The sequence below is a fragment of the Oncorhynchus masou genome, chromosome 28 (assembly GCF_036934945.1).
Source record: "Oncorhynchus masou masou isolate Uvic2021 chromosome 28, UVic_Omas_1.1, whole genome shotgun sequence".
Classification (NCBI taxonomy): Eukaryota; Metazoa; Chordata; class Actinopteri; order Salmoniformes; family Salmonidae; genus Oncorhynchus; species Oncorhynchus masou.
The window spans coordinates 68,833,691-68,856,343 of NC_088239.1; the positions used below are offsets into that span (position 1 = coordinate 68,833,691).

Here is a 22,653-nt window from a genome sequence, read left to right on the forward strand (position 1 = left end):
TGCAATAACTTTTTAACTTTGCAGAAGCTGGGACAGGAGCTCTTCAAGATGAAGCTGACGATGGTAGAATAGTACAAAAACAAGCCAGATCTCCCACCTCAACACGTGAATGCACTGGAACAGGCCTATCAATACCTCTATGTTTGTGTTTATGGCCGACACGTCCCTAGTGTCCTACGTGCTAAAGAAAGGCAAAAATGTGGTACTCATGAGTACGCTGCATAGGGATGGGAGAATATGTGGCAGAAATAATAATGGATTACAATGCCACAAAAGGAGGGGTGGACAAATTTAGGCAAGCTGTGGTGACTGGCTACAGCTGCAAAAGAAGATCCCTACACTAGACACTTGTGATATTCTTCAACATCAAGGACATCTCGGCATACAACGCATTTGTAATCTGGATGGTGTTTAACCCAGATTGGAACAGAGGGAAGCTCCAGAGGTGACGACTCTTTCTCAAGTTCCTGGGCAAGGCACTGGTAAGACCTCAAATCCAGATGATGCAACATATCCCAAGGGCCCCAGCTTCTGCAGCCATTGGGAGTAGGATTCAAGAGGATGATGCTGGTGAGCCATCAGCCGACCCACAGAAACAGCAACTCCAATACCAGAATTAAGTGTGAGTGATGTTGTTGCATATGTGTGTGTGTGTGTGTCTGACTCTCCTACCTTGGCTTGCTATAACTACACTACTGGTTTAGAACACCTACTCATTCAAGGGGTTTTCTTTGTTTTTACTATGTTCTACATTGTAGACATCAAAACAATGAAATAACACATATGGAATCATGTAGCAACCAAAAAAGTGTTAAACAAATCAAAATATATTTTACATTTGAGATTCTTCAAAGTAGACACTCTTTGCCTTGATGACAGATTTGCACACTCTTGGCATTTCCCCTACCAGCTTTCCCTGGAATTCTTTTCCAACAGTCTTGAAGGAGTTACCGCATATGCTGAGCACTTGTTGGCTGCTTTTCCTTCACTCTGCATTCCAACTCATCCAAACCAGCTTGGCGGTCGGAACCAAAAATATCCAATTTGGACTCCATTCCAAAAGACACATTTCCACCGGTCTAATGTCCATTGCTCGTGTTTCTTGGCCCAAGCAACTCTCTTCTTCTTATCGGTGTCCTTTAGTAGTGCTTTCCTTGCAGCAATTTGAACATGAAGGCATGGTTCACACAGTCTCCTTTGAAAGGTTGATGTTGAGATGTGTCTGTTACATGAATTTCTGAGGCTGGTAACTCTAATGAACTTATCTGGGACTTCCATTCCTGTTCCTACGTATGGGACTTCCATTCCTGTGGCAGTTCTCGTGAGAGCCAGTTTCATCATGGTGATTGATGTTTTTTGCGACAGCACTTGAAGAAACTTTAAAGTTCTTGTAATGTTCCGTATTGACTAACCTTTATGTCTTAAAGTAATGATGAACTGTCATTTCTCTTTGCTTATTTGAGCAGTACTTGCCATAATATGGACTTGGTCTTTAACCAAATAGGGCTATCTTGTGTATACCCCCCTAATTTGTCACAACACAACTGATTAGCTCAAACTCATTAATAAGAAGGAAAGAAATTCCACAAATGAACTTTTAAGAAGGCACAGCTGTTAATTGAAATGCATTCCAGTTGACAACCACATGAAGCTGGTTGAGAGAATGCCAAGAGTGAAAAAAGTTAGGTAAAGGGTGGCTATTTGAATAATCTCAAATATTAAATATATTTACATTTGTTTAACACTTCTTTGGTTATTACATGATGCCATATGTGTTATTTCATAGTTTTGATGTCTTCACTATTATTCTACAATGTAGAAAAGAGAAAAAATAAAGAAAAACACATAAATGAGAAGATGTTCTCAAATTTTTGAGCGGTAGTGTATATATGTGAGTGAGTGAGATGTAAAATTACAGAACTATGTTTTTTCATCATTCTAGATTTTAGCCGGTAGCAACAAGAAGAAGCGCTGTGATGTGTGTGGACCCAGTAAGGACAGGAAGACACAGTACACATGCATCAAGTGCAAGAAATACATTTGCAACAAACACACAGTAAAACTCTGTCCCTCATGTGGTGTGTAGACTTGCCTTTTATATTTTAGTTCGTGAAGAGGGCATGACAAAACCTATTCCCCCTCAGGAGACTGAAAAGATTTTGGCATGGGTCTTTAGATCCTCAAAATGTTCTACAGCTGCACAATCGAGAGCACAAACTGGTTGCATCACTGCCTGGCAATTGCTTGGCATCCGACCACAAGGCACTACAGAAGGTAGTGCGCATGGCGCAGTACATCACCAGGGCCAAGCTTTCTGCCATCCAGGACCTCTATAACAGGCATGTCAGAGGAAGGCCCTAAAAATTGTCAACGACTCTAGCCACCCCAGTCATAGACTGTTCTCTCTGCTACCGCACAGCAGAGGTACCGGAGAGCCAAGTCTAGGTCCAAGAGGCTTCTAAACAGCTTCTACCCCCAAGCCATAAGACTCCTGAACATCCAATCAAATAGCTACCCAAACAATTTGCATTGCCCCCCATACGCTGCTGCTACCCTCTGTTCTTATCTATGCATAGTCACTTTAATAACTCTACCTACACGTGCATATTACCTCAATTACATTGACTAACCTGTGCCCCCGCACATTGACTCTTTACCGGAACCCCCTGTACATAGCCTTGCTATTTTATGAATTATTTGTTACTTACATTTCTTACATACTTTTAAGTATTTTCTTAAAACTGCATTGTTGGTTAAGGGCTTGTAAGTAAGCATTTCACTGTAAGGTCTACACCTGTTGTATTTGACAAATATTAACCATGTATGCTGTCTATATTACTTGTATTATATTATTCAGTCAACATAATCTAAGTAATACGCAATCTAAGTATTACGTATTAAGTATTTTTACATACATTTTTATGGCTGTATTGTTTTTAAAACCCAATAACGTTATGGGTCCATCAGACCTGAGAATGTTGAGTGAATAACAAAAATATGAACACCATACAAGGGTTAAGGAGTGGGACACTAATCAGGTCGACTCAGACGAATGATCAAAGAGGCAAAGCGTCAATACAGGACTAAGAATGACTTCTACTAAACCGGCTCTGACGCTCGTCGGATGTGGCAGGGCTTGAAAAATAAGACGGACTACAAAGGGAAACCCAGCTGTGAGCTGCCCAGTGACGAGAGCCTACAAGACGAGCTAAATGCATTTTATGCTCTCTTCGAGGCAAGCAACATTAAATCATGCATGAGAGCAACAGCTGTTCCGGACAACTGTGTGATCACTCTCTCCATAGCCGATGTGAGCAAGATCTATAACTTCTTTGCGGCTAGGAGGCAGTTTTCTTAAGTTTGGATGAATGAGGTGCCCAAAGTAAACTGCCTGTTACCCAGACCCAGAAGCTAGGATACACAGATAATTGGTAGTATTGGATAGTAAACACTCTGAAGTTTCCAAAACTGTTAAAAAAATTGTCTGTGAGTATAACAGAACTCATATTTACACCTCTGCTGTCTTCAACCAAGATCTCAGCAATCACTGCCTCATTGCCTGCATCCGTAATGTGTCAGCGGTCAAGTGACCTCTTCTCATCACTGTCAAACGCTCCCCGAACACTTCAGCGAGCAGGCCTTTCTAATCGACCAGGCCTTTCTAATCGATCTGGCCCGGGGTATTCTGGAAGGATAATGATCTCATCCCGTCAGTAGAGGATGCCTGGTTGTTATTTTTTTTTAAATGCCTTCCTAACCATCTTGAATAAGCATGCCCGATTCAAAAAATTTAGAACCAGGAACAGATATAGCCCTTGGTTCTCCCCAGACCTGACTGCCCAGAACTAACACAAAAACATCCTATGGCGTTCTGCATTAGCATCGAAAGAGCCCACGTGATATGCAGCTTTTCAGGGAATCTAGAAAACATTATACACAGGCAGTTAGAAATGCCAAGGCTAGCTTTTTCAAGCAGAAATTTGCTTCCTGCAACACTAACTCAAAAAAGTTCTGGGACACTGTAAAGTCCTCCAATTGCCCTTAAATACAAGTAAAACTAAATGCATGCTCTTCAACCGATCGCTGCCTGCACCTGCCCGCCTGTCCAACATCACTACTCTGGACGGCTCTGACTTAGAATACGTGGACAACTACAAATACCTAGGTGTCTGGTTAGACTGTAAACTCTCCTTCCAGACCCACATCAAACATCTCCAATCCAAAGTTAAATCTAGAATTGGCTTCCTATTTCGCAACAAAGCATCTTTCACTCATGCTGCCAAACATACCCTTGTAAAACTGACCATCCTACGAATACTTGACTTTGGCGATGTCATTTATAAAATAGCTTGCAATACCCTACTCAACAAATTGGATGCAGTCTATCACAGTGCAATCCGTTTTATCACAAAGATTACTGAGTCAAGCGCACCAATGAAACATGCTTTTTGGGGGATATATTGAACAAAATGACAATTTTGCTATGTAGCTGGGACCCTTGTGATTGCAACCAGATGAAGATCTTCAAAGGTAAGTGATTTTTTCTCCTCAGATAATCGCATGGTGTGCTTTCGCCATAAAGCCTTTTTGAAATCTGACAAAGCGTCTAGATTAACAAGAAGTTAAGCTTTTAACTGATGTATAACTCTTGTATTTTCATGAATATTTAATATTTCGATTTTTGTCATTTGAATTTGGCACTCTGCAAATTCCGGTTGTTGGCCAGGTGGGACACCAGGTGGGACGCTAGCGTCCCAATGATCCGTAAGAAGTTAAACAGGTCAGCATGTCAGGTCTTCACTGACATTTTCAACCTCTACCAGACTGAGTCTGTAATACCTACATACTTCAAACAGACAACTACAGTCCCTGTAACCAGGAAAGCTAAGGTAACATGACTAAACGATAACAGCCCAGTGGCACTCACGTCGGTAACGATGAAGTGCTTTGAAAGGCTGATCATCAGCACCATGCAGAAAACTTTAGACCCACTCCAATTTGCATACAATATGCTACTCTCTCATTGTTTACTGTTGTGCTACCATCAGATAATAGCATCGTATACTTTCGCCGAAAAGCCTTTTTGAATTCTGACATGTTGGCTGGATTCACAACGAGTGTATCTTTAATTTGCTATCTTGCATGTGTAATTTAATGAAAGTTAGATTTTTATAGAAATGTATTTGAATTTGGCGCTCTGCATTTTCCCTGGCAATTGGACATGTGGGTTGCAAGTGTCGCACCTACCCCTGGGAGGTTAAGCAATTTTTCCACAACTTTGGAAGTATGCTTGGGGTCATTGTCCATTTGGAAAACCTATTTGGAGCAGTGGCTTCTTCCTTGCTGAGGGGCCTTTCAGGTTATATCTATGTGAGACTCGTTTTACTGTGGATATAGATACTTTTGTACCCGTTTCCTCCAGCATCTTCACAAGGTCCTTGTATGTAAATTCTGACTTCAACTGTAGGTCCTGGATGTCAGAAAGCTTGGCCCCAGTGATGTCCAATTTGTAAGTCGCTCTGGATAAGAGCGTCTGCTAAATGACTTAAATGTAAAAAATGTAAATGTACTGGGCCGTACCCCCTAGCCTCTGACCGCAAGGCACTACAGAGGGTAATGGGTATGACCCAGTACATCACTGGGGCCAAGCTTCCTGACATCCAGAACCTATATACTAGGCGGTATTAGAGGAAGACCCCAACCATTTTCAAAGACTCCAGTCACCCAAGTCATAGACTGTTCACTCTGCTACCGCACAGCAAGCGGTACAGGAGTGTCAAGTCTAGGACCAGGCTCCTTAACAGCTTCTACCCCCAAGCCAGCTTCTACCCCCAAGCCACACCCGGACTATCTACATTGACTATTTACATTTACATTGTATATAGACTCGTTTTTTTCTTGTGTTACTTTTGATTTGATTTCATGATTATTTTTTACTTTAGTTTATTTAGTAAATATTTTCTTAACTCTATTTCTTGAACTGCATTGTTGGTTAAGGGCTTGTAAGTAAGCATTTCACGGTAAGGTCTACTCCTGCCGTATTCGGCGCATGTGACAAATACAATTAGATTTCATTTGATTTGACACACACCTCTGCCCCTGCAAAAAGCCACAGATAAGTGGCTTAGACTCCTGTGATCTTCCATTATGTCAGCTATAGCCAGGTGCGTTAACAGCATGAGAGTAGAGAAACCCTACAGGCCTTCCACTGGCCTCAATAACCACAACACACACACACGCACACACACACCGGGCACCGCTGCAATCACGTTACACCGGCACAGGGCCTCTACACACACCAAGGAGATGACCCATTTTACACTGAGGAGAGAGGGCACACCGGAAAATGGGGTTTTGTATGTGCTTTTGTACTGTGTGTGTGTGTGTGTGTGTGTGTGTGTGTGTGTGTGTGTGTGTGTGTGTGTGTGTGTGTGTGTGTGTGTGTGTGTGTGTGTGTGTGTGTGTGTGTGTGTGTGTGTGTGTGTGTGTGTGAGAGAGGGAGAGAGAGAGAGAGGGTGCATATTTTGAGTGAATGATTGGATGAGTCATCAGTGACTTGATTTGATAGTAAAGAGGGAGAGAGAAGGGGGAGAGGGAGAGAGAGAGAGAGAGAGCGAGAGAGAGAGAAGGGTCTATAGTGTGAGGTAGAAGGGGGAGAGGGAGGGCGGGAGAGAATTGTCTTCAGCTTATCAGTAAACCCAGATTGACATATCAATTAGGATCACAATACAATTAGTTCCAACAACCTTCTAAAGCAGCGTCACAATGGGTTGCAAGACTATGTGTGTGTGTGTGTGTGTGTGTGTGTGTGTGTGTGTGTGTGTGTGTGTGTGTGTGTGTGTGTGTGTGTGTGTGCGCGTGTGTGTGTGTGCGTGTGTGTGCGAGTGTGTGTGTGTCTGTGTAAGAGAGGGAGAGTATGTGTAACAGAGTGAGTATTGTTCTCTATGCAGAGATGATATGAGATCAGAAGTCAGTGATTGTTTGAGGTTGAACTGTATCGACACAAAGTGACAAACGCAACCTAACTCTGCGATGGTCCATATCTCTGTCCAATGTGATCCTTCCTCTTCCCTCAGGGGCATTTTGGAACAGTTCCTTTCTGTGTTGCGAGGTGTAACCATTCTACTAGGCCTCTCTGTGATGCATGCAGTCATGGCCATTACTAACCGTGGCACAAGCGGCTCTGTGTCACCATATGTCTTGTCCCTTGCCACAGGCAGCCATTAGACCAGACAGTCAGACTGAAGTGTCTGGGAGGAACAGCGTCTGTATACGCATAAACCACAGAGCGGCTAGCCAGCACCAGCGGTAGCCTCGGCTCCGAGAGGAAATCAATCATGCAGGGCCGTGGCTCTGCTCTGCTACAACGCCGTCCCCGTCACTTAGCCCCCGCTGCACACTCCCCGCCACAATCTTGATCTCACTCTTTCTCTCGCTCTCTCTTTTTCCCTTTCTCTCTCTATACACTGTCTATGGTTTCTCTCCCTCCCCTCCCCTCTCTCTTTCTTTCTCTCTCTCTCTACTCTCTTATTATTCTCTCTCCCTGTTCCTATCTTGTTCTCCAACCCCTCTATCTCCGCTATGAGGGGACAACAAGAACAGGCAGTGCCATGGGCCACTGGTCAGCCAATCAGGCCTTTGGACCCACGGGCCAATAGGGGACAGTATGAGTCCTGCATGGCTAGGAACTGATATGATTTTTGACAGGCTCAAACAGCAGGGGCATTATTTTTGACAAAAAAATATTTTTGAGGAGCTAAAGAACATTTTGTCCTCTGCAGATTTAGTTTGCCCTTTATGTTTTTGGTATTTAATCAAGCAAATGGGGACCACAGTATATTCTGTAGCCTATGTCTACTGAAGCCCTGCCAATTAAATTCCCTTTTTAATTAAAATTGGTAACAAGGTTCCCGGGGCCAGACAGAAACAGCATTCTTCTATCTCCAGCAGTCAAGTCCTCAGATAGGGCTCTACCTGTGCAGAGCACATGCCCCTTTGCCCTTCCACTCTCCAAAATGCCATTTTTGGTGTTATTATTTCCCCAATGTTTTGAATAACATTTTAATAAATGTTTTGTTATAGTTGTTCTGAACCTACCGCGAACCCACTGCTTGCAAGTTGTTGTTAAATTATTATCTACAGTGCATTCGGAAAGTATTCAGACCCCTTGACTCTTTCCACATTTTGTTACATTACAGCCTTATTCTAAAATTGATCAAATGAAATATTTTCCTCATCAATCTACACACAATACCTCATAATGACAAAGAGAAAAGACGTTAAAACAGAAATACTCTATTTACATAAGGATTCAGACCCTTTGCTAAGACTCGAAATTGAGCTCAGGTGCATCCTGTTTCCAAAGATTATCCTTGAAATGTTGCTACAACTTGATTGGAGTCCAATTGATTGGAAATTATTTGGAAAGGCACACACCTGTCTATATAAGGTCCCACAGTTGACAGTGCATGTCAGAGCAAAGACCAAGCAATGAGGTTGAAGGTATTTTCCGTAGATCTCCGAGACAGGATTGTGTCGAGGCACAGATCTGGGGAAGGGTCTCAAAACATTTCTGCAGCATTGAAGGTCCCCAAGAACACAGTGGGCTCCATCAGTCTTAAATGGAAAGAGAAACCACCAAGACTGTTCCTAGAGCTGGCCGCCCGGCCAAACTGAGCAATTGGTGGAGAAGGGCCTTGATCAGGGAAGTGACCAAGAATCCGATGGCCACTCTGACAGAGCTCTAGAGTTCCTCTGTAGAGATGGGAGAACCTTCCAGAAGGACAACCATCTCTGCAGCACTCCGCCAATCAGGCCTTTATGGTTGAGTGGCCAGATGGAAGCCAATCCTCAGTAAAAGGCACATGACAGCCCGCTTGGGGTTTGCCAAAAGGCAACTAAAGGACTCTCTGGTCTGATGAAACCAAGATTGAACTGTTTGGGCTGAATGCCAAGCGTCACGTCTGGAGGAAACTTTGCACCATCAAGAAATGTGTGGGGATGTTTTTTTGCGGCAGAGACTGGGAGAATAGTCAGGATCGAAGGAAAGATGAACAGAGCAAAGTAAAGACAGATCCTTGAAGAAAACCTGCTTCAGAACACTTAGGACCTCAGACTGGGGCGAAGATTCACCTTCCAACAGAACAACGACCCTAAGCAGACAGCCAAGACAACGCAAGAATGGCTTCGGGACAAGTCTCTGAATGTCCTTGAGTGGCCCAGCCAGAGCCCGGTGTCATGACATTGGCCTGTGGGTAAGGTTAATGACCCCCCCATAAATACCTTTCTCCCTTCCCTCTCTCTCTGACTCTACTGAAGGCCTCTTGAATAGCCTTTGTTAAACATAGAGTCTGGAAACATCAAACAAGGGGGGGGAAGGAACCATATTTTGGTAATAGAACCAGTTGAAAGTATGCGTTGGTACTTAATGAATATGATGTCAGTTCGGTTGTCATCTGAGACATTATGACTGATGACAGGATGACACAAACTGTACCTTGGAAAGTCTACACATTCAAGTTATCAGATTCACATGGAATTGTTGTGCAATTTAAATGTTTGAATATGAAACTATTTGTGAAAAGATTAAATGTAATTTTAGCTTCCAAATGAGAGAATTTGGTTTTCATAAGGTTAGAGCCCTGCTCAATCAGTGGCCCGCCCCAGTGAAGAGACATGGGTTACAAACTATGAAACACACCCTTCTCTCCCTCCAATATATAAGCCCTTGACGAAAATGTAACCTCCTGTTCCGAGGATGACGGTCCATACGTTAAAATGGACTAACATGTCAACTACAGAGCTAAGCCAACCTCAGCGTGAGCTTTAGTTGTGAATGGTATGACCTTTGAACTCTTATTCACTAAAGAAGTGAGACATCCTAGCCGTAGAGTTAGCAACAGCAGCCGTAAATGTGGGCTAGGAAAGGACAGACGATGTATCCCGTCTACCACACAACGACGACACTACAACGTATCCCGTTCACCACCAGAGACACGCATCAAAGGACAAAGGACACGGCCTTCCATCTAACACCAACCTATTGAAGCACAGCGCAGAGTAAATATTTATTGCATTTTCCTTTTCCAAATGAGTGGTAATTTAGAATGCATAATATTCTGTATTTATGATAGAGTAGCTGCCTACGGTCCGGTAGAGACATAGCTTCTCTCTTTGTTCCTCAAGACTTCCCGCTCTTTCACTCAAACCCAACCCCCTTTGCTTGTGTAACCAGCTGTCATATCTGTTCCGTCTCTAGGGATGTTTTCTTTTATGACATAATTTGTAATCAATGTATGCTTCATTCTGTGTAAATGTAATTCGGTGTGATTAGTTAGGTATTTAGTAAATATATAATTAAACCCAATTTTGTATTGCTGATTCAACTTGTTAAGCAGGGTTCGTGTTCGGATGAGACTGAAATAAGGTGACGATTAATATTGACTGCTATTGATGTAAAATATTACTAGGTCTTTAAGAGTTTATTTGGGAGATAACAGCTCTATAAACATTGTTTCGTGGTCCCTCGACTTTCTAGTTATTTACATTTACATGATTAGCTTAATCGGATAATATTAATTACAGAGAAAGGATTTTATAGAATAGCATGTCATATCACTTAATCCGGCATAGTAGCCTAGTGGTTAGAGCATTGGACTAGTAACCGAAAGGTTGCAAGTTCAAATCCCTGAGCTGACAAGGTACAAATCTGTCGTTCTGCCCCTGAACAGGCAGTTAACCCACTGTTCCTAGGCCGTCATTGAAAATAAGAATTTGTTCTTAACTGACTTGCCTGGTTAAATAAAGGTAAAATACAAACAAACAAAAAAAAATAGCCAAAGACATGACATGAACTTGATCAAACTTCTCTGGAGAGACCTTAAAATAGCTGTGTAGCGACACTCCCCATCCGACCTTTCTTAATTTTTTACTATTTTCTACATTGTAGAATAAAAGTGAAGACATCAAATCTATGAAATAATAACACATATCATGCAGTAACCAAAAAAAGTGTTAAACAAATCAAAATATATTTTATATTTGAGATTGTTCAAAGTAGCCATCCTTTGCCTTGATGACAGCTTTGCACATGCTTGGCATTCTCTCAAACAGCTTCACCCACAATGCTTTCCCAACAGTCTTGAAGAAGTTGCAACATATGCTGAGCACTTGTTCGCTGCCTTCCAACTCATCCCAAACCATCTCAATTGGGTTGCGGTCGGGTGATTGTGGAGGCCAGGTCATCTGATGCAGCACTCCATCACTCTCCTTCTTGGTCAAATAGCCCTTACACCGCCTGGAGGTGTGTTGGGTCATTGTTCTTTTGAAAAACGATTTATAGTTCTTTGAAGCGCAAACCGCATGGGATGGCGTATCACTGCAGAATGAGGTGGTAGCCATGCTGGTTAAGTGTGCTTTGAATTCTAAATAAATCACAGACAGTGTCACCAGCAAAGCACACCCACACCATCACAACTACTTCTCCATGCTTCACGGTGCGAACCACAGATGCGTCTCACGAAGACATGGCGGTTGGCACCAAAAATCTCAAATTTGGACTCATCAGACCAAAGGACAAATTTCCACCCAATTTCCATTGCTCGTGTTTCTTGGCCCAATATGGAAAAAGCAAGTCCTTAAGTAGTAGTTTCTTTGCAGGAATTCTACCATGAGGGCCTGATTCACGCAGTCTCCTCTGAACAGTTGATGTTGAGATGTGTCTGTTACTTGAACTCTGTGAATCATTCATTTTGGCTGCAATCTGCAGTTAACTCTAATGAACTCATCCTCTGCAGCAGAGGTAACTCTGGGTCTTCCTTTCCTGTGGAGATCCTCATGAGAGCCAGTTCCATCATAGCGCTTGGTGGTTTTTGCGACAGTCACATTGACTAGCCTTCATATCTTAAAGTAATGATGGACTGTCGTTTCGCTTTGCTTATTTGAGCTGTTCTTGACATAATATGGATTTGGTCTTTTACCAAATAAAGCTATCTTCTGTATACCACCTCTACCTTGTCACAACACAACTGATTGGCTCAAATGCATTAAGAAGGAAAGAAATTCCACAAATGTACCTTTAACAAGGCACACTTTTATGTTTACTACATGATTCCATATATGTTAATTTTTCATAGTTTTGATGTCTTCACTATTAGTCTACAATGTAGAAAATAGTACAAATACAGAAAAACTCTCCAAACTTTTGACTGGTACTGCATGTAAATGTTACATTTCCATTTTTGTATTTATAATACATTTTCAAAAATGTCTAAAAACCTGATTTTGCTTTGTCATTATGGGGTATTGTGTGTAGATTGATGAGGGAAAAACATATTTAATATCTTTTTGAATAAGGCTATAACGTAACAAAATATGGAAAAAGTCAAGGGGTCTGAATTATTTGCGAATGCACTGTATGCTTCTGAACCAAAAAGTTTAGCATCTTGATTGTTGACTGACTAATGACCAGTCAGCAGCATTGGAAGCAAAGGTGGGTGAGCATATCCAGATTAGTGACCAGAAAGAACTTGTTTCATTTCCTCCAGTTTTGCCTGGCAAAAACATAGTAGGCCTACATTTATATTACACATATAAAATACAGTTTAGCAATCTACTACTGACTCATCTTTGCCAGAACGATAGACTATCTGGCGATTTGATTGATTATTTATATATCAGATAGGCCTAGTTTGGGTGGCTACTGGCTATACTGTATGTCTAAAGATAAGCAGCTGTGACATCACACTGCCTTCAATATTATAGGATGTAACAATTTCTGGGGATTTATTACAATATTTGTTAGGAAGAACAGGACTACCCGGCTGGCAACAAGCACTCTGCAAGACGCTTTCAAATCAATCCTGCAACCACTGCTACACATTGGCCGTATGATTTTGCTTGCGCTGGACTCCAGAGAAGTGACATGATATGGCCCTAATTGATATTGGCTGATAACATGAATGACTTTCAGCTCCAAACGCAGGTGTAAAACACAATTTAAATCTGTAGCCTATCTTGTGCGGGTGTTTGCACATTTTGTACCACTGCTTTTTGGGGTCGTGGGTCAAACATTTTGAAAACCACTGGGATACATGATACTCTCTTAGAAAAATGGGTTCCAAAGGGTTCTTCGGCTGTTCCCGTAGGATAACCCTTTTTGGTTCCAGGTAAAGCTTTTTGGTTTCAGGTAGAACCCTTTTGGTTTTAATGTAGAACCCCATGTGGAAAGAGTTCTACCTGGAACCAAAAAGTGTATTCAAAGGGTTCTCCTATGGGGATAGCCGAAGAACCCTTTTAGGTTCCAGGTAGCACCTCTTCTTCTAAGAGTGTAGCAGCAACAAAATGATTTGGGTTGGATATAGTAATAGTAGGCAACAGTATTTCTTACAATCTTCTATTTTGACTGTAATTGTGTTGGCCATTGTTAAAAGTGCAGCATTTATTCCAGTTCAAAATAGTTTTGCTAAATACTAATCTTCAGCACTCTAAAATTAGGCACACATAGTGTCAATGTATGCGGTGTTACCTCAAACAGCAATCCAGATGCAGATATTGATGGAAATATATTGTCTTGCTGCACTGGGCTAATCTTTTTTCCCTTCCTGCAGCTTGTTTCCCTTCCTGGGTTAGCTAGTGTAAATGAAAAAGGGCCCCAGGTCTCCTAGCTCTGCTAGCTTCTGCTTGACACACAGATATACAGTATACCATATGCAGTACTATAATGACTACTCTCACATCCCCTCTTCCTGCTACAATAGAAGTGCTAGCAGGGAGCGACACATTCACAATTCAAAGCCCTTCTCTCCTGTATGTCTATTTTTAACCGTGGCTTTGCTGTACCCCTCTCCCACCAAACCCCACACCCCCCGCTCTTCCTCCATTCGCTGCCTATGTTCAGTGTTCCTGGTCTGGTTTGAACCTGGGCTTTGATAACGAGAAGGCCTTTACAGCTCTGTTTGAAGAGAATAACAGAAGAACCCTAGAACACCAAAGGCTTCAGGATGCTTCTCTATTTTCCTCCTGTCTTGGTTTTAGTTCCTAAATAGCAACGAGCACCGGCTCCTGCAGCAGCAACTCAGGGAAGAATCCTCTCTCTCTTATTCCTTTCTCACTATATTTTTCACTATTTTGTTTCCTTCTAGGTATGTTTCACCAATGAGGCAGGGTGAGATAAGAAGTAATGAGAAGGAGAGTGGAACAGAACGAGAGAAGTACAGAAGGGTGGGCTTAGGTCAAACGTTTAAAGGAAGCTCAGTCGAACAAATTCAGGCATTCATTAGGAGAATATGAGACATGTGAATGTTTTTTCCAGCAGTATTGGGTAATAGGTGTCTTTAGCTAGACAAGTACACACTCACACAGTCTCTTGTGCATCTCAAATGGCACCCTATTCCATATGAAGGGTGCATATGGCTTTGCCAAAAGTAATGACCTACTATAAGGAATAGGGTGCCATTTAGAACACATGCTCTGTCTCTATATGCTTAGCTGTACCAGAGTGTTTTGGTCTGTTACTGTAGTGGCCAGAAGGAAGACTCCAATTAACTGACCAACACTCCTCCACTGTGTTTGTATGTGCATGTGTGTGCTTGCATTTTTGTGTGTGCATGTGAGTGTGTTTATGTGTGTGCGTGTCTACCTCACAGGTTTAGATGATGATAAGCACGCTTCAATTTCCTTGGTGTGTTAGGTACATGGGAGAGACCGTCAGTCAACACTCATCTACTGTCTGAGCCCTGTCAGTCAAGCAGCCTCAGACACACACAAAGATCAACTACTGTAGCCCTGTCTGTACTGTACTGTATACAAAGTACGCAGGCACATCCACTCGTCAATCCAAGATGGCAGCATGTCAAGTCGTTTGTCTGTGACTAGTAGATTTTAACCTACTAATGACCTATTCATTTATGGTGAAGCAAATCTACAATTTCCTTGTTGTGTAGTGCAAACTATTTAGTTTAGCTGGTGTAAAGATCGCGCGTCTCCCTCAACTCAGATACATTTTTGCTACTTGCACTTCTTTACTTTTACCAAAGTAACCCACTCTGGCTGGCCTGGGTTCTATCCTCAGTTTTCCATCCGCGGAGTGTCTCTTCCAAGCTGCACCTCTTCGCTCTCCGCATGGCTGTTAGAGGGAGCTCAACAATCCCTGTTCTCTCAATCGACCCCAACACCCAATCTACTCACGTGCACACACTCGCATACAGACTCATACGTACACTCAGTCCCTCTCTCCCCTTACCTTTCCTTGGCCACTATTTCTTACATCTCTTAAAGAAAATGACAATTTTTGTGGTATTGCTTTGTGCACTGATTTTACTGAACACTGGAGTACACGAACATTGTTGCTGGGTGAGTACATCTGACAATGTGCTCTCCCGTCCATTAGACATTGTGTCTGCGGGAACTCTCTTTTTCACTCGGTCCACTAGTCCAAGTACTGATGCATTTGTGGCATGATGTGAACAGTATGAACTTGTGTCACTACCAAAGTTTAATTGTTTTATATGACTATTTTGTATTGTCTGGAAACTCACTTGTAGAATTCACTTGCAGTAGGTCTCTTAAAAAAGAGAAGCCGTGCAAGGTTATTAAACAGAGGTGCTGTCACGTTCTGACCTTTATTTTCCTTTGTTTTGTCTTTATTTAGTATGGTCAGGGCGTGAGTTGGGGTGGGCAATCTATGTTTTGTGTTTCTATGTTTGTGTTTCTGTTTCGGCCTTGTATGGTTCTCAATCAGAAGCAGGTGTCGTTAGTTGTCTCTGATTGAGAATCATACTTAGGTAGCCTGGGTTTCACTGTTGGTTTGTGGGTGTTTGTTTCCTGTGTCAGTGTTTGTGCCACACGGAACTGTTTCGGTTAGGTTAATTTCATGTTATCGTTTATTGTTTTGTATTTTATAGTGTTCAGGCTTTTTTTATTAAAATTCGTCATGAACATTTACCACGCCGCATCTTGGTCCGATCCTTACTCCTCTTCAGACGAAGAGGAGGAAATCTACCGTTACAGAAACACCCACCAACAGAGGACCAAGCGGCGAGGTAACGGGCAGCAGCAGCAGCAGCGATGTCAGGACTCCTGGACATGGGAGGACGTTTTGGACGGCAAGGGTTGCTACACATGGGAGGAGATCCTGGCTGGAAGGGATCGCCTCCCATGGGAACAGGTGGAGGCAGCTAGGAGAGCAGGGGCAGCCGGAGAGAGGAGCCAGTGATACAAGGGAAAGCGGCAGGCAAGGAAGCCCGAGAGGCCGCCCCAAAAATGTCTTAGGGGGGTGGCACACAGGGAGTGCGGCGAAGCCAGGTAGGAGACCTGCGCCAACTTCCTGTGCTTACCAGAGAGCGAGAGGGACCGGGCAGGCACCGTGTTATGCTGTGGAGCTCACTGTGTCCCTGGTGCGGGTGCATAGCCCGGTGCGGTACATTCCATCTACTCGTATCAGCCGGGCTAGAGTGGGCATCGAGCCAGGTGCCATGAAGCCGGCTCTACGCATCTGGTCTCCAGTGCGTCTCCTTGGGCCGGCGTACATGGCACCAGCCTTACGCATGGTGTCCCCGGTTCGCCAGCACAGCCCAGTGCGGCCTATTCCACCTTGCCGCATTGGTCGGGCTACGGGGAGCATTCAACCAGGTAAGGTTGGGCAGGCTCGGTGCTCAAGCGCTCCAGTGCGCCTGCACAGTCCGGTCTATCCTGTACCACCTCCAGGCACCAGCCCTCCGGTGGCAGCCCCCGGCACCAGGCTGTCTCTCCGTCTTCTGCCTACAGGGTCTCCTGCCAGAGCCTTCCTCCTCTCCAGAGCTGCCAGAGCCTTCCTCCTCTCCAGAGCTGCCAGAGTCTCCCGTCTGTCCAGAGCTGCCAGAGTCTCCCGTCTGTCCAGAGCTGCCAGAGTCTCCCGTCTGTCCAGAGCTGCCAGAGTCTCCCGTCTGTCCAGAGCTGCCAGAGTCTCCCGTCTGTCCAGAGCTGCCAGAGTCTCCCGTCTGTCCAGAGCTGCCAGAGTCTCCCGTCTGTCCAGAGCTGCCAGAGTCTCCCGTCTGTCCAGAGCTACCAGAGTCTCCCGTCTGTCCTGAGCTGCTAGAGGAAAATAAAGGTCTGCCAGAGCGACCAGCTAGCCACCAGCTAGCCAGCAGCTGCCAGAGTCGCCAGCCAACCAGGATCTGCCAGAGCAGTCAGTCAGCCAGGCGATGCCAGAATCGCCCTTCACTCCAGAGCTGCCGGAGTCTCCCGCCTGTCCGGCGCTGCTGGAATCCCCTGTCCATTCGGGACCCATGTCTAGGGTTCCTAGTCCAAGGTTGGTGGCGAGGGTCGCTGCTTTAAAGAGGCCATGGAGGCGGGCGAAGAGGCGCACTAGAACTTTGGTGAAGTGGGGTCCACGTCCCGCGCCAGAACTGCCACCGCGGACAGACGCCCACCCAGACCCTCCCCTGTAGGCTCAGGTTTTGCGGCCGGAGTCCGCATCTTTGGGGGGGGTACTGTCACGTTCTGACCTTTATTTTCCTTTGTTTTGTCCTTATTTAGTATGGTCAGGGCGTGATTTGGGGTGGGCAGTGTGTTTGGTGTTTCTATGTTTGGTTTTCTGTTTCGGCCTAGTATGGTTCTCAATCAGAGGCAGGTGTCATTAGTTGTCTCTGATTGAGAATCATACTTAGGTAGACTGGGTTTCACTGTTGGATTGTGGGTGTTTGTTTCCTGTGCCAGTGTTTGTGCCACACGGGACTGTTTCGATTTGGTTCATTTCATGTTATCGTTTATTGTTTTGTATTTCATAGTGTTCAGGCTTTTCTTATTAAAATTCGTCATGAACACCTACCACGCCGCATCTTGGTCCGATCCTTACTCCTCTTCAGACGAAGAGGAGGAAATCTGCCGTTACAGGTGCTTAGTTATTCTTCTGTTATTGTTTTCAGGTAACGTGCAACCTGACCCTAATATGCAATTTTTCAAAACCCCCTCTGATTTTAAATCTAGATCTGGTTTTGGTATTTTTCATTTATATGTACGCAGCCTGTTAAAAGTTTATGGGGTTAGGATTTGGGCTAAATCAACTGATGATCAGCTGATGTAATTGTGTTTTCTGAAACCTGGCTCAGCAAGTCTGTTCTTGATAAGGATATTTGCATAAAGGGTTACAATGCGTATCACACTAATAGAGTAAAGAATGTTAGGGATATGGCTATATATGTAAAGACTACATTCCTTGTAAGTGTGGCAAAGTCTGAAACTATTTGTAAACTGTTGGAATTTCTTGCTTTGAATCTTGAGGTTTCAAAGGGTCTCTCTACAACTGTGATTGGCTGTTATAGACCCCCCTCTGCTCTCGGTGATGCATTTTCTTCTCTTGCACCTTATGTCTAAACTTCAGTGAAATGATCTCAACTGGTGTTGGGTAAAGCAGGTGTCTGATTTTAAAATGTTTTGTAATTCTATGAATCTTACCCAGTTGATAAACTCGCCCACCCGCCCAAATTTCAAATGTCCAAAGAAATCTACCCTGATTGATTTGATATTGACAAACGTTCCACATAAATATTCTGCAGTTGGTGTTTTTTGTAATGATTTAAGTGACCATTGCACAGTTGTTGCTGTTGGATATACCAGGGTTCCTTAGACAAACCAACGCTTTATGCGTAATAGAAATGTTAAGATTTTTATTAGCAGACTTTCTTTCATGATTTGTTTTATTTTGACTGGAGCAAGTTTAAGCTTATTCCTGATGTGGAACTACCTGGAAATTATTAAATTATGTTTTTTTCCAAATAGTAAACAAACATGCCCCATTCCACAGGTTCAGAGTTAAGGGGTGGGATAATCCATGGTTTTCTTCTGAGCTGTCTTGTATTATTCAGAAATGTAATCTAGCCTGGGCTAAAGCAAGGAAATCATGTTCTGATGCTGATTGGCTTCTTTTCAGGCAGCTATGAAACAAGTGTTATTTTCTTCTCAGGAAGGCCAAGTTTGAAAAATGTATGTCTGTTACCACTGATAATTTGAATGACCCGAGACTTTGTTGGAAAGCTATTAAGTCTATGTCTGGTAACAGGAATGTTAATGCATTACCGTCATGTGCATTGAAAGACTCTTGCTGTATATGGTCAAATTGAAATGCTGAATTGTTTCAATGAGCACTTTGTATCATCTAGTAGGCTGTTTCATTCAGTATCCTCTGGCTCTGTACAACCCTGTGTGGATGAACCGGTGAGAGCTGGTCAAATGTTTAGCTTTTTGTCATTCTCAGTGCAGGAGGTACATAAAGCCATGAAATTCTTAGATCAGAGAAAGCCTGCAAGTCCTGATCTTCTTGATCCCTGCTTTTTAAAACTGGCAGCTGATTTCATAGCTGATACTGTTCAATCTAACCCTGGAATGTAATGAAATTCCAAAGATCTGGAAATCAGCATTTGTCCAAACACGTTTAAAACTGGGAGATACGACTCTTTTAAACAAGTATAGTCTAATCTCAAAGCTGTGACCCCTGGCGAAAATACTTGAAACCCTTGTTAGAGAACAGCTAATACTAACTCTATTTTATCAATGTACCAATCGGGCTTCAGGAAGAAGCATAGCACAAGTACAGCAGCCATGAAGGTTTTAAATGATATCACTGAAGCCCTTGACAAAAAACAGCACTGTGTCTCACTTTTTATTGATCTCTCTAAGGCTTTTGATACAGTTGATCATGCTATATTGAGGCAGAGATTGTTGAGCATAGGTATTTCGGAGCATGCAGTTGCATGGTTTGATAACTATCTGTCTGATAGAACTCAGTGCACCTAATTTGATGGGCCCATGTCTGTTAAATTGTCTGTCTGTAATAGTGTGCCCCAGGGCTCTGCACTTGGTCCCCTCTTATTCACTATTTATGTAAATAACTGAGACAAAAATGTGCAAATGCTCAAGTTCACTTTTATGCTGATGATACTGTTATTTATTGTTGTATCTCATCTCCCACAAAAGCTTTCCAGAACTTGCAAACTGCTTTTTATACTGTTCAACATACCTTGTGTCAATTTAAGCTTAAGAATAAGGCCTGTTTTTCTTTTGAAGCCAGAAGGAGTATAAGCAACATTTATGCCTTCACTAGACTATGGAGATATTTTATATATGAATGCTTCCACTCAGTGTTTGAGATCAATTGACACCCTTTACCATGGAGCATTGAGATTTATTTTAAACTGCAAAACCCTTACGCACCCCTGCACTTTATATACAAGGGTTGGCTGGCCTTCTCTAGTAAATCATAGGTTGGGTCACGGGTATACATTTATTTACAAAGTCATTTTGGGTGTACTACCATTTTATTTGGGAATATGTATTGTTCAGAAATGTGGTGGGTACTCTCTTTGTTCGCAGGACTTTATCCTGCTAACTGCTCCAAACGTCCGAACTGAATTTGGTAAAAGGGATTTTATTCACTCTGCGCCCTTGGCTTGGAACGCCTTACAAAATACTTTTAAACTGGAAGAACTTGTCCCGATTGGTCTTTTTAAATCATTGATGAAGGATTTTGAGGCTGATTCCCTGACCTGTCAATGTTTTAATTAGCTGTTTTATGATTTTGATATACTCTTGTGAATTCTATGGTTTTACTAGATTACCTATAGTTTTTCATGTTGTCTGTCTGTAATTGTGTAATGACTTGGTGCTGCCTATCTTGGCCAGGATGCTCATGAAAAAGAGATTTCAAATCTCAATGAGCCCTTCCTGGTTATATAAAGGATAAATAAAAAATACAAAAAATTAAATACTAGCTTACTTGTATGAGGCGTCCCTGCTCTGTCTGCAGTGTGTTCAGGTCCTGCCCCAGACTCCCCTGGCCTCGTCTCAGAGACTCGTAGTCCATCTTCAGCTGACCAGCGTGGGCTGACAGTTTGGCCACCTCCTCAGCAAGGTTGACCAGCAGCGCCCGGTCTTGACCTTTGACCGACTTCAGGTCGGTGTCGTGGTCGGTCAGCGAGTGGAGCAGCGATGTCTGCACCCCTTCCAGGCGTAGGAAGTTCCCGTTGTAGTCCGGACAGTTGGGGTCGATGAAGATGTTGATGCGTGAGCCGTCGCCCCTCTCCACGGTTACCAGGGCGTTGGCCTCGTCCGGATTGGTTGAGATGTGGGGTGGGCCGTCAGACATGGGCGGGGCCTGGTAGTGGTTCATGAAGAGGATGGTGCCGGTTGCCGTGACGGCCAGAAGGACGGCGACGAAGAGGAGGATGGTGCACAGGAGGTAGCTGCAGCTCATCCTCTACAGGGAGGGAGGGAGGGTGGGATGGAGGGAGGGACAAAATAAAAGTGGAATGTTAAACCGACAGACAGACATTTTTTGTTCTTGTTGCTCTATAATTGAAGATTAGTGCTGTTTACAGGAATTCAATATTTGAGGCATCACATTTCACAACCCGTCCTTTATTAACGAAAGTTTGTTATGAGCAATATCTTTTCCCATAGCTCATTAACCACCATACACTACTTCTGCATCAAAACTGAACCCACAAAAAAATAAACATCAAAAGTCTGAAAGCTGGAAAAAGCCCGATAGAAAACATGTTTTCTGCAACATATGTTGTTTTTGAAGAGAAGAGATACAGTATGTAGCGTATTGAGGAGAATCTGAGCCAGAGTCCCAGTTTAAAATACCTCTGGGGATGAACACAGCAGGGAAACAGGTTCAATTCTCACTCCCACTTCAGAGAGATATAGAGAAGGGAAGAGAGAGAATGGGAGAGAGAAGGGGAGAGAAAGAGAGAGAGGAAGGCAGAAAGAGTAAGAAGCAAAGAGAGATAGAAAGTGTGAGAGAGCCAGAGCGAGAGAGAAAGTATGAAGAAAAAAGTGAGAGAGAAAGACATCAATAGAAGTGTCATTAAAAAGACACTAAAAAAGATTTGACAATTGGGAGCAATCTTGCCATGGTGTATGTGACAATTAAACGTACTTTTAGGGCGGCAGGTAGCCTAGCTGTTGGAGATGCGAGAAAGCAACCAGAGGGTTGTCAGTTTTAATCCCAGGTCCAACTGAAAAAATCTGTCAGCAATTGAGCTGACAACCAAAGGGTTGCTGGTCTCAAAATTTTAGATGCTATTGCCTGTTGTTGTGTCCTTGAGCAAGGCACTTAACCCTCACAGCAACAGCTCCCTGCGCATCAAGTGTGGCAGCACCCGCTCCAAAAACCTGTTTATGTATGTGTGTCTTTCGGAGGGGTTGGGTTTGAAGCGGAAGTGAAATTTCATTTGGTCCTTGCTTAAAATTGACCAATAAAGTGATCTTCATCTCTTCATCTTAATTACCATGTGTGTATGGGAGAGAGGAGAGGAGAGGGGTATGTCCTACACTACCACTGTATGATTCACAACTCCTATCTTCCCCATATCCACCTCACATGATTACACTTATTTCCCACTGGATAATGCACTCATCAGAACTGTATGTGTGTGCGTGTGTTTGTGTGTGTGTGAGAGCGAGCATGTGTGCACATGACCCTGAGTCATGGGTGTGTGTGTGTGTGTGTGTGTGTGTGTGTGTGTGTGTGTGTGTGTGTGTGTGTGTGTGTGTGTGTGTGTGTGTGTGTTTGTGTAAGTATGGCTCTGTGTGTGTGCGTGTATGTGTTAGCATGACTGATTTCATACTTAGTGTGTGTATGAGATAATGAATATGTAAATTGGCAGTAGAGGC

General features: G+C 43.4%; 1 protein-coding gene across 1 annotated transcript in view; it reads right to left on the bottom strand.

Moving 5' to 3' along the window:
- LOC135518153 (fibrinogen C domain-containing protein 1-like) overlaps nt 1-22,653 on the bottom strand; it is a 233,619-nt gene that overhangs the window by 159,994 nt on the left and 50,972 nt on the right. Inside the window, exon 3 of the mRNA XM_064943079.1 lies at nt 20,750-21,229. Within this exon, the coding sequence (XP_064799151.1) occupies nt 20,750-21,229 (480 nt within the window). The remainder of the gene's footprint in view (nt 1-20,749; nt 21,230-22,653) is intronic.